The sequence below is a fragment of the Pagrus major genome, chromosome 23 (assembly GCF_040436345.1).
Source record: "Pagrus major chromosome 23, Pma_NU_1.0".
NCBI classification, from domain to species: domain Eukaryota; kingdom Metazoa; phylum Chordata; class Actinopteri; order Spariformes; family Sparidae; genus Pagrus; species Pagrus major.
Window position 1 is genome coordinate 26543434 of NC_133237.1, and position 12794 is coordinate 26556227.

General features: G+C 41.0%; 1 protein-coding gene across 1 annotated transcript in view; it reads left to right on the plus strand.

Moving 5' to 3' along the window:
* Nucleotides 1-11432, plus strand: part of grin2ca (glutamate receptor, ionotropic, N-methyl D-aspartate 2Ca) — a 48734-nt gene extending 37302 nt beyond the window's left edge. Inside the window, exons 6-12 of the mRNA XM_073494753.1 lie at nt 398-551; nt 1669-1794; nt 3953-4182; nt 7353-7513; nt 7632-7819; nt 8782-9014; nt 9810-11432. Of these exons, the coding sequence (XP_073350854.1) occupies nt 398-551; nt 1669-1794; nt 3953-4182; nt 7353-7513; nt 7632-7819; nt 8782-9014; nt 9810-11432 (2715 nt within the window). The remainder of the gene's footprint in view (nt 1-397; nt 552-1668; nt 1795-3952; nt 4183-7352; nt 7514-7631; nt 7820-8781; nt 9015-9809) is intronic.
* Nucleotides 11433-12794: the final 1362 nt, after the last annotated feature.

The following is a 12794-nucleotide window of genomic DNA, read 5'->3' on the forward strand; positions in this document are numbered from 1 at the left end:
ATATATTGTCAACACACGACTTATATAATAGGCATTATGCTATATGCTGAAATACCTTCTAGTGGATTAGAGATGGATTAGATAGTGGATCCTGCTTTACAATGCGGTGGTGAAAAAAGGCAAGATAACATCAGGATAGGCTTTTCAGTTGTGTCCGCCTGGCTGCTGGGAGGGCGCTGGAGGAATCAGACAATATATCACCCTCAGGGACGGAGGCCGAGTGTGATGACTTCACTGATAGATGAGATTTATCAAAGGTCAGCAGTGGACGTCCAGCATTATGTCTGACACTACTACACAGGGTCCGATTTATGATAGCGCCAGACAAACATCCGCTTTCCATTTGCACTTTCATCTCAACCAAAAAATATCTCTATTGACTTTCCCCCTGCCACAGGTGTTCTACAAGCGGGCGGACATGGCCATCGGCTCACTGACCATAAACGAAGAGCGCTCTGAGATTATTGACTTCTCAGTGCCGTTTGTGGAGACGGGGATCAGTGTGATGGTGGCCAGAAGTAACGGGACTGTCTCACCATCTGCCTTTTTAGGTGAGAAACTCCTCTGTGCTTCTCTGAAGTAATGAAGACATATGGCTGGTTGTGCCTCTGCTTGGAAAAAATACGCTCGAGGTATCAACACAGCATTGTGGAGGCCTGGTGGTTTAGCTGCATACTGTATAATGAGATTGCAATGGCACTGGTTGCTTCCAGTCAGGGATCGTTGTTGCCAAGTACTCCCGTCCTCTCCTGTCACCTCCCGACTGGTTAATCTTTAAACATTGTCATTTTATATGTGGTTCCAGACCAATTTTTCACACTGGTTGCACTGGTGCGTTTTCATTTAGGTGCACCAGCACATAATTTAGGTCCACCCAATACATATTACATTTTTTTTTTTTTATTTAAATCACACGCAACAAGAAATTGTGATTATCTCAATGGTTTAAAAAATAAACTGCTAAATTTCAGGTGCACCCGTTCCTTGGAGCCCTGATATATTCATTTTACTTTTTTGCATGTGTTTACTGTTTTTTATATACTGTTTTTTGCTCTTGATTTTAAAAACCTTTTATTTAATTCATTTTTAGTGTACTTTGTTTTATTTTTTAAATGATCAAATACCATTTTTTTAGGCTAATATATGTATAAAATGTATAATAATGTGCAATTCTGTTTGTAATTCGGTTCTGTTTGTATTTTATTTGTGTATAATGTTGGTAATTTTATCTTATTTTATCTTGAATCTTATCTTATTTATATTAAGTTCATAACAAGTCTTTGTTTTATTTTAATTGTGGTTTGTTTTCTGATTAATATTATATTTTATTTTGCTTCATTTTTTGGGTAATGTGTATGTCAATCTTTGGCCAAGGTGAAAATTTGCCCTGTTTGCCTTCTGGCTAATTTACAGCTGTTTTATTGATCAATGGGCAAGGTCCCTGACAAATAAAATAAAATGAAAATCAGATCACATTAAAAAAAAAACCTGAGGGCAGATATGTTGATTATTGCACCTTCAGGAAATTGAAAATTACAGTATGCTCTATAAACAGATTTGGCTGTATGCTGATCATTCGTCTTTGTTTAAGTTTACCCAGTTTTCTTCATCACTGCCAACAGATGAAGTTTGAATCTTGATTGTGACCTATGTCGTCCGTCCCTGTAGAACCGTACAGTCCGGCGGTCTGGGTGATGATGTTCGTCATGTGTCTGACTGTCGTGGCCATCACAGTCTTTGTCTTTGAATACTGCAGTCCAGTTGGGTACAACCGAAGCCTGGTCACTGCAAAAGGTGGGTCTCACCTCCCTCCATCCAACATGGTAGAAGTCAGGCAATAGTGTTTTTTTGTTTATATATTTATTGTAGCTTAAAGCACACATATAAAACTAATGCTATCTTATAATTCAACATTGGAGTAGATGTCTTTATACTGTAGAAAAGCAGTGTTTTATTTCATTCAGTTTTTAACTCAAAGAGAAAAACAAAGACAGCTGTTTCTCAAGAGCCAAGTCAATATATTGACAATTCTGTGGCAGAAACACACTACAGGTGGTTGTAGATCAGATCAGGGATGATTTTGGATCAGTGGAGGTCCGTGTGAAAGTACGATAAGCTCTAAATATAGGTTTTCCCTCTTTCAACAACCCTAAGCTGACATATTTTATGAAAGTTGCATCATTAGTAAATAATGTTGAAGAATAGCACACTGGAAAGAAAAGAAGATAAATCAAATAACTATTGCTAAACAAAACACAACATTTTCCCAATCCAGTTGTGAACTGGCATGTGCTGAATAAACCTGAAAATAAAAATGTAAACTGGGATTATTTGGCCTTTAAATCAGAATTTCGTCATGATTTTAGTACATAATTAAACAACAATGAAATGAAAATGCCGATTTGCATTTTTGCCAGAATTAAACATACAAGTCAGAGAACCAAGGGTTGTCTGTTAACAGTGAACTGTGTTAGTGTTAGTTAGTTTAATTAGTTTGATGGTGTTAAATTACAGAGTTGCTTGAAAATAAAGGCATAGTAGCTTTGTTGGGCTTCTTTGCATTTGTTTATATCTGGCATACTGCTTTGCTCTCTAACTTACATTTTAATGTGTTTGAACTCTGACTAATTCAAACACAAACACCCATTTACATGTTTGTTTTCAGGTTGAGGTACCATGTAACATATTTCATAATACAAATTTGAAGCAAAGCAGCAAATTAATGTTTGTACTTAAATCAATTTATTCTATTATTGGCATCCCTGAACTTCCAGAGAGAGGCAATAAATACAGAAGTCTTACAGGCCTCCAGAGGCTTCAGAGAACATATGAAATCCAAGCCTATTTACAGAGGCCACATATTGGATCAATGCCTGGAAAATTGAGATACTGCAGTTTCATCTCAGAGCCATGTGGTCTATAAAACATCTTATAATGGATGGAGAAAGGCCAAAAAGGGGCTACGCTCCTGGCTCAGCTTCTGATTTACGTCTTAATGTATTTTAGGATGCATGACATATACGATGGCAAAATTAACTACAAGGTCAGATATGACAGGTTCTTATTGAAGAACAAGGATATTAAATCGGTTGTACGCATTTTAGTTCAGACATGTAAATGAGTTTTACCTGAACTGTGTCATCCTTCAGACAATCTGATGAGACAGCTGCTTCACTGTTGTTGTGTGTTATTGTCTTCCACAAGTCAGTCTGCTGACAACTGACATTTGATTTCAAGTTGAGGGTGTAAGATCTCTTCATTGTAATACTGACATTGACATATCCTGATTTGCAGTAAAATACGATACCATTAAGGTCAACTGCTCTTGACTCCTACATGATGGCTGACAATGAAAAAAACTCAATCCAGCTTTCGTCAAAATTTCAGAAGCTTGACTCACAGACACAGCAACACACAACACCAGTACTCAGACAGACACCTCAGTCAAAACTCTGCTTTCCTCGTCATTTATGACAGTAAATAAAGAGTCTCTGGGTTTTGGACTGTAAGTCGTCACTTTGGGCTCTGAGAAATTGTGATAAGCATTTTTCTACTTGAGACTTTATAGACTTACAGACAGATTAATCAATAATGAATCAATCACAGCCCTACAAAATACAAACGAAATAGGCAGTAGGATTGGGCCAATGAACGATGCCATGGTCCACTGGATGGAGCCCTGTACCATCGTAACACTTTGATTTAAAAAGTGCCCCACCAGAGAGTCTTTGTAACCTCAAAGGTGATATTCCAATAACCTTAACAAGTACTTTTAGCTTTCTAAACTTCTCCATGGTGTGAAAAGTTCTAGTTATTTTTGGAAAAATTATATGGGCCATTCTGGAGGGCAAGGACAAACTTATTTTGGGGGTTAGGTAGAGCTATGAGTGTATTTCATTGTCCACCATGTACAGACTGATACTGAGTCCTGTCTTCTCTTCATCTTCTCTAGATCCCGGTGGTCCCACCTTCACTATTGGGAAGTCGGTGTGGCTGCTGTGGGGAATCGTCTTCAACAACTCTGTCCCCATTGAGAATCCGAAGGGCACCACTAGTAAGATCATGGTCCTGGTCTGGGCTTTCTTCGCTGTCATCTTCCTTGCTTCCTACACAGCCAACCTGGCGGCTTTCATGATCCAGGAGCAATACATCGACACGGTCTCTGGACTGAGCGACAAAAAGGTACAGAGCTCTGTCACTGTCATTGACAGTCCTGTGTGCATTGTGTTGGGCGTGTTGTTGTGTTTGATGTACAGCTTAGGTATACACAAAGTGGTCTATTTTTGGTGTGTAAACAGTGGGTGGTCGAGCTGTGAAGGCAAATATCCAGAAGTGACAATGTCATGGCTGTGACTTTTCACTTTCCCCACAAAATATAAAAGGGTCACAGAATAAGTGGTGAAATTGAATTATATCCCCTGACTCTTTAGACGGGAATGTCTCTGAAAAGCCTATGAAACGTAACACAAATGGATTTTCTGGGGGGACAGTGATTATAATTTCTGGTATTATCTTATGCATATTTGTCTGGCCTGAGGATCTGTTTTATAGGAGTATTGACAAGGAAAGCCATGTTAAACCATCAGCACAAGAAATGGTTTGCAGACTCTTTGCTCTCAGGCAACTGAGAGGATTAAAGGGGCATTTGAGGGAAAGACCAAGCTGTCCACTGCTCATTATGATTCTGGCAAAGTCATTTACAATTCTCGTCTCATTATACATTAAGTCTTCTATGCAGAGAAAGAAAAAGAGCCATTTTGACAGCCAGTCCATAGATTATTGAACAGCATTCTGCATGGCAGCATGGGGGGAATGGAGGTTTGAACCGCTGTTTGTCCAGCTGTGTTGAACCCCTCAGGTTAAGTAAATGTAAATGAGGTACAAAATGAAGCCACAGAAAGTGACCTTGTATCCGAGGAGAGAGTGATGAAGAAGAGCAGAGCTGCTGTAAGGACACTGCGTGGTGTTAAGGCTGATGATTGCCTCATCCCTACAGAATAGACACTTCACTTATAGGAAAAGTCCTTGTGATGGGGTAACACATCATGTTAACTCTGACATCGGCCAACCTCCTTCAATCCACCATTTGTGTCCGACACACTCGTCTCTGTCCTATGTAGTATGAGGAAGGCGTATGCAGAAAATGTTTCAGTGGCATGCTGTCACGATATAGCAAAAGGGTACACAGATAAAAAAGTACCGTCCTCGCTAGGAAAACAACAGCATTAGCTGTTTGTTCAAACACTGTGAACAACAGATGTTTGTGTGTTCCTGATAAGAGACATCTTGTGGTTTTGCAAAAACAGCTCTCAGACACCAAGGTCAAAGTAGCAGGATGCTGTTGCAGCACAGCAACAGAGGGAAGGTGCTTGAGTGAACATTTTGACTTTGACCCCACAGACAACAGTTTGTATTAGGGCTGCACAATTAATAGAAAAAGTCTCAAAATCGCAATATGGCCAAGTGTAATAACCAAATCACGTTTTTTGATAAAGGTAAAATGTGCGATGAAACAACATAATGAAGTAGTGTAGTGCTGCGGGGATGCCCTGGCCTACAAATCTTATTCTCCAGATGTAAGAAAACATGTTTCTTTGGTACAGACCCCAACAAGATAAAATAAGATTAGTCTTTTATCAGTCTCACAACAGGGACATTTGTATTGTTACAGCAGCAAAGGGGATAGCAAAAAATATATAATATGTCATTAATCATTTTCTTATCGCAATTTCTGTCCATATCATGTAGCCCTAGTTTGCATCGTGTTTCCTACCAACAAGCAACATTGGTTTCTTTTAACTACGAACACAATCTTTCACTCACTCACTATATGAGTTTGTTTACGCTGAAGTAAACAGGACCCAGTTAAGTCCATGTAGACTAGGAAGATGTTTTGAATTTATGCTAGGTTAGCTGAGATCCATTTAATTTCTTGTAAATTGTTTGTTCATATTTTAACTGTAACTCTCTAATTCTGTAAAATTGCATTGTTCATATTTGCCTGTTAAGGCACTAGAAGACGGCTGCACGTTGAGAGCAGCCTTGTAGTGTCCTCCGCTGTCACTCCAGAAAATAAAATCATCTACTTCATGTGGTGTTGACACATAAAGTGACCGCACAGTTGGTGTCCCTGTTAATCTTTTCTCTCCATGCCTTTGAAAAATGCATAGTCTCTACATTTGTTCTCATATTAAATGTTATTTGTGATCAGGCTGTTTTTGAGAATTAAAGCTATTAAAGACGGTCTCATTATCCTGAAAATTAAAATGAGGGGTAATAATAGATCATGACAGAATTTTTACAACCCTGTCCGTCAAAATGACAGACAACGAGAACGTCTAATGCAAACCTCTGGTTCTGACATAAAGCATGCTTCATTTGAGTGAGCTGCAAAGACTTAATGGCCACATGAAACATATCATTGCACTAGTGAAACAGCCTACACTCATGAAGGGTAAAATTTCATTGAAGAGGTTTCTTTGTTAAAGTTTTTTCATTTTGGTTTGTGGTTCATTCCCTGAAGACAAAAAAGAAACATTTACCACTACGGTTTGTTTGGTTGTGTAGTGTAATTCTGTTATCCTGTGTTTCTAGTACCTTGCAGTGCCACTCCGGCGTAGTTCAACAATACATCACTCTCTCTATATTATAACTCTACAACTGCTTCTTTACGTCAAGACTCTGAATCATATCTGAGCTTGTGTATCTTCTAACCCTCAGGGTATTAAAGGTATCTGCTGATAACAGAATGCAGAAGACGCCAGGTTCATCTTATCCTGACGTGACATTGTCTACTTTCTCAAACACAAACTTTAACACAAATTGTCCCTCAGCTAATGTACTGAGAACATATTTGCACAAGGTTAATGAAAAAGTGCAATTATGTCGATTGTATTTCCGCCACGTCCTACTTCCTGTCCTCACAGATAATTAAATGCATATAGTACTGCCAAAAGGGAAAGGATAAAATGAGAAGTTCATTTCTTATGGAGAAACAAGGAGAGGAAGAAGGAAGTTTGGATACAGTGTCTGATTGTCACATTATAGAGTTAGATGTGAAAATTGACAGAGCAAGAGGCAAGCAGGATAGATATCACAAATGCACTTGGAAGTTGAGGCATAAATCACAGAAATGGATGCTTTATCTGGACATAAATGATGGAAAATGGCACTGTAATGAAGTCACAACCAACCATCAGGGTGATGGAACAAACTGGATTTGATTACATGCTGATACGCCAAGGTCTCGACGGTGATAATGACTTTGGTAAAAAATTATAAATGATTACGTTTTTATTTAATAAAAATAAATTAAATCACTGATCATTTTTGTCATTCCTCATTTTCGACAGTTTCAAAAGCCACAGGAGCAGTACCCTCCATTCCGCTTTGGTACCGTCCCAAATGGCAGCACAGAGCGCAACATAAGGAGTAACTACCCTGAGATGCACTCCCACATGGTCAAATACAACCAGAAGGGAGTAGAGGATGCCCTTAACAGCCTCAAAACAGGGTATGTGTCTGCCAAGGATAGTAAAGATGTATTTACAACAGGACTGAGAGCCAAAGCAGAGCCAAACAGTTATATAATGGCCTTTTGAGTATAAAAATCCTTTTCTTTACCCTGCTAGGAAACTGGATGCCTTTATCTACGATGCTGCTGTGCTGAATTATATGGCTGGCAAAGATGAGGGCTGCAAGCTGGTGACCATTGGCAGTGGGAAAGTGTTTGCTACCACTGGTTATGGCATTGCTCTGCAGAAGGATTCACGCTGGAAACGACCCATCGACCTGGCCCTGCTCCAGTTCCTGGCTGATGGTAAATTTTTCATATATATACAATAGATGCGGAATTTCATGGAATATTACCAGTTATGCTATAAAAACGACTTGTTTTTCATAAACCTGAAAGGGAATAAATGCATAAAGAGAAAGAATAAAAACAAGAAATTGGCAAGGGGAAAATGGGTATGAATATTGGGTACAAAATATGGTAAAATTTACTGACAGACGCATAAATGCAAGTCAATAAAACCAAGTTTCAAGCTGTAATTTAAAATGTGACTCTCACTCTGCTAACTTAAGCTCCTCAGACGAGTTATTTTGAAGCCTTTAGCAGAAATATGCAATGGATGGTAAGATGAATAACGCAACACTTTGCATAATATGTGACACCAAATGAAAAGTGCTGTTATATTATTACTTTTAGCAGAGAATATCACCAGCTAAACTGTGAGATATAGATAGACCCATTTTGGGGAGACGACTGGAATACACACAAAAAAAACAAAAAACAAAACAAGAACAGGGAACATATTTACTATAACCTGAGATATCCAGTTAATAACTTTGCAGATCATCAGTAAGCTTTATCTTGTGTAAGACTGCGATGTCGCAAGCAGACATATGGTAGCTTTGTTTTCACGGCTCAGAAGCCATTAGCCATTAATTTGGGATCCGTTGCCTTATACTAGTTTTAACATGCAGATTTGTAACAGCCATTATTTGCCTTTCCTCTTGTTGAACAACAGTTGTCTACTTAAAGAAAAAAAAATGAGTGATCGGGATTAATTTGGGATTTACTAAATCACAAACAGAAGAACTGTGCAACCTTACACAGTTGTATCTGGAGTGCTGGTTATTGGAATGAATTTCATTATCCCATGCAAATGAATTTCATGAGAGGCTGGAGGGCATTTCATTACTCACTCAAAGTCCCCAAATAATACTAGTGTTATGCAAATAGGGCTTAGGTCTGTATTCTGTGCTCTTCCCTCGCAGGCGACACACAGAAGCTGCAGACCGTCTGGCTCACGGGCATCTGCCGCAATGAGAAGAAAGAGGTGATGAGCAGTAAGCTGGACATTGACAACATGGCAGGAGTTTTCTACATGCTGCTTGTGGCTATGGGCCTGAGCCTGCTGGTTTTCGCTTGGGAGCATCTGCTATACTGGAAACTACGACATTCAGTGCGCAAATCCGAGCGCCTGGACTTCCTCCTAGCTATCAGTAGAGTAAGTTATCCTCATGTATGAAAACTACAGCACAAATCAATTTTTGTTACTGCAATCTATGACTTTTAAGGGTTGACTGCAGCAATACAGCCAGAACAAGTTGGCAGTACACATTTTTTTAGCAGACAAGTTTCTGAGAATAAATGCCTAATAGTTACATATGTGATGGCCTTGCTGCATGATGAAATGCAGTTGTAAGGCCTGCTGTCTCCTTCTGAGGTATCCTTCAAGACATGGCTTTAGAAATACTGGTAATGTAGTAAATAATCAACACACAACCAGAATGGTTCAAGGGCAGCGACCATAAAAAACGATAGTGAAATAAAATGAGTTTAAGGCAATAAAAGAACTTCACGGAAACTTGCTGAAATATTGTGATGGCTGATGACAGAGAAATTGAATATAAATTGTCCCATTAAGAATCCTTCATCCGTGTGTCAACAGTAGTCTGAGGTGAGATTAAGTATTCTAAACAGATAGACAATTTGAAAGTAAAATAAAGCTGGAGAGATAAAAATGGAAAAACTAATATGGTAAGTGCATGATCAGCAACTCGCTCATTTATAAGCCTGAGCTGTTTTCAAGATCAAGTTCTGTGCAAACAACACTTCAAACACAGCAACATGAACCTGAAATTACTAGAAACAACAATGATTCTCTTTCTGGCACAGTAAGTTGATAGGAGTTTTATAGAAACTGACCAAATTTAAACACCATATTTGTAGAGAAACATGACTGAAAACCTTTGAAAGCTCAGTAGTTTGTTGGTTAATTCTCGTATCTGTCTTTCTGCAGGGCATCTACAGCTGCTTCAATGGAGTAGAGCAAACTGACCGCAATGGGAGCATGCAGAGTCCGGACGTAACTACCAACTATTCACAAGCCAATATGCTAAAGATGCTGCAGACAGCCAAGGACATGGTGTCCTCCGCCAGAGTGGAGAACTCTCTAGACAATGCCACCAAAACAATAGAGAACTGGAGCAGGCGGGGAGCCGACAATGTGCGGGCCGGCCTGCCACCCAGAGTAACCACCACAGACATGACCCATGGCCGTCTGCCCTACATCTCCAGCATCACAGATAACCACTCACCGTACCCTCAGAGGGCTCTCACACCCACCTTCCCAGTTCATTATGGGGACAGCTCCACCCAGCCGCTCCTGGATAAGCCCCGGGTGGTGACCCGACCCACTCCACTCCGCTACACGCTGCCCAGCCGCAACAGTCAGCATGTCTTAGAGAGGACTCTGCCCATCTCCAGCCTCAGCAGCCCTCATATCGCCATGCGGGACCCTGCTCCCCCCGGTACTTCTAACCCCCACCACAGCAGCAGGCTGTATGTGGAGAACCAGGCCCGGCACCCAACATCCCCGTTTGTTCCTTACAGGGAGTTCCAGGTGCCGGATATCTATGTGGAGCACAAAGGACCGCTGAGGAGGAAGTTTAGCTACCCCCCTGACTGTGTGAGCCGGAGGAGGAGGTCCCATAGCTACGTGTTTGATGCTGCAGACCCCAGAGTGAGAGGAGACTATGATGAACCTCGATCCTGCCTTGCCGAGTTGAGAGCCAATCACCTCCTGAACAACCATGCCTCTGTTGGGGCCGCCATGGCCTGCACTGCAGGACACTACCCAGGTGGCAGCACCAGCTGCAACTCCTGTATGAAGTCCTACCTGGAGCCTGAAATGGAGGAAATACCGCTCCTGGGGAAGGAGAAACTCAACCGCCGAGCCTCATTTCTCAAAGCCACTTGGGGCAACGATCGAATCCATCAGGTGGATGAAACAAAACCCTCCACATCCTCATCTCAGCCCACCCGCGCAGACATGCCTGACCTTTTTCCACGGGTGGTAGTGGCCAACCCAAAGCCCCACAAGCTCTACGGCAGTCTGGGGCACAACCTGTCCTGCTACCCCTTGTCTGCTGAGCCTGCATACTTGGACCCAGCCCACATGGGCTCCTACCCCTACAAGCAAAAGCTCAAGTACTCTGAGTCCACCCGGCTGCCCTCTTACAGGGAAGCCATCCTGCAGAATGCCGCTGCCCTGCGCCGCTCCTCCTCCACAGTGGTGCACAGACACTACTCTACCTACCTGAACTCGTACACAGACTTACCAGTGTATGTAGGGCCACTGGCTCAGGGACCGTCCCAGTTCTATGATGGTTCCAAGGACATGTGCCACTTGTTCCCCTGTACAAGCCACTGCCCAGATAACGCAGCAATGCTGCCTCGCATGAGTGACAGGCCGGTAGTTTATCACAACAATATGTTTGGGCCCTACGATGGCACAGGAAAGAGGGAAGACCCAGGCTCTGGGAGCAGAGAGCGGAGGCAGGTGTTGGTGGCGCGCAGAGTCAACAGTCCGTATGTGCCAAAGCCCTGGGGCAGAGTATCCAGCCTGGAGTCTGAGGTCTGAGCCCCATCCTTACTGGACCTCCACTAGGCTCTCAAACTGAGCCCCTCTGAGGAGAGGGATGCCTGGGGGTTCTCCCCCTCAGCCTCTGATTAAAGCAAAAATTAAACTCTACACCAATAGTGTATTTGAGAGTGTTGACTCTCAATTATCAGTGCAATAATATCTTGGGCAGCGACAAGTAAAGGAGAAGACACTGAGTAGCAAATTACTGCTGGGACTTTGTAAGCCAAACTTAAAATATTAAAAAAAGAAAAGGAAATGTTGAAAAGTATTTAATACATAAAATTTACCCTGTTGATTGTTATTTAAAGGATTTTTAAATGCTGTGTTGCTATGTTAAAGAATTCTGGGAGACAATATACTGTAGCCTCTCGATCTGATTACGACTTGAGACATTTATGTAAAGGTTTTTTTTTTTTCAAATTCATTTCCCACCCTGTCAATTGAGAGATAAATTATTATTATAATTTTGTGATCAAACCACCAACATATCTTCCCTAAATTTTCTAAGTCAACAACCTCGGGTACACAGTTTATCTGAGGCTTTCTGCTCCATTGGTCATTAATGTAACTTGACTGGGATTTTAAAAAGGGAAAACCATAAAACGTATCACGTGTATTTCCATTATTACACTACCCTTTAATAAAGAACAAGGTCATCTCAAGGGCCTTTTGGAATCATCTGTCATCTCAATCTTTATGTTAAACGTGCTCTCACATCGTACAGTGATTTAATGAATGTGACTTTTTGCGTATGCACACTATCTATTATTTCAATCTGCCATCTCACACAGAGTGGATGATTATGTGAATACAAAACGCAGTATGTTCAGAGTTGATATTGAGTGTCAAGGCTCTGACCTTGGGCGCTAAGTGCTCCAACAAAGTGCCTCCAATCATTTAAAGGAACCCTTATAGTGAACTGAGATGGGCAACACTGAATACACCAATTTACTTGGCATGCAGCGGAAGGTTAAACACAATGTATGCAGCACATAAATATTAATTTATGCATATTATAAATCATAAATACACTTCAGATTGGGTTTATATTGAGGGTTAGGATGAGAAAATTTGAGAACAACCACGCCCACTTTTGGGTGAAGACAAATGCTGTAAAAGTGCTGGCGCCAAATTGAAAAAGCTGGTAGCCTCATGTGTTGCATTTTGCACATCAAAAAATAAAAAACACCACAATTCACATTTTTCTTAACTTCCTCAAAGAACGTAGGACAGTAGAAGAAGAGATCTGTGGCTTCAGGCTGTCCACAGAGATGTCAAAAATGGTTAACTGTGTTAAGTTGTGCCTGTAGATCGAAGTGGATCAGAAAAGAGTCTTCATGACAAAATAACTAAAGTTTA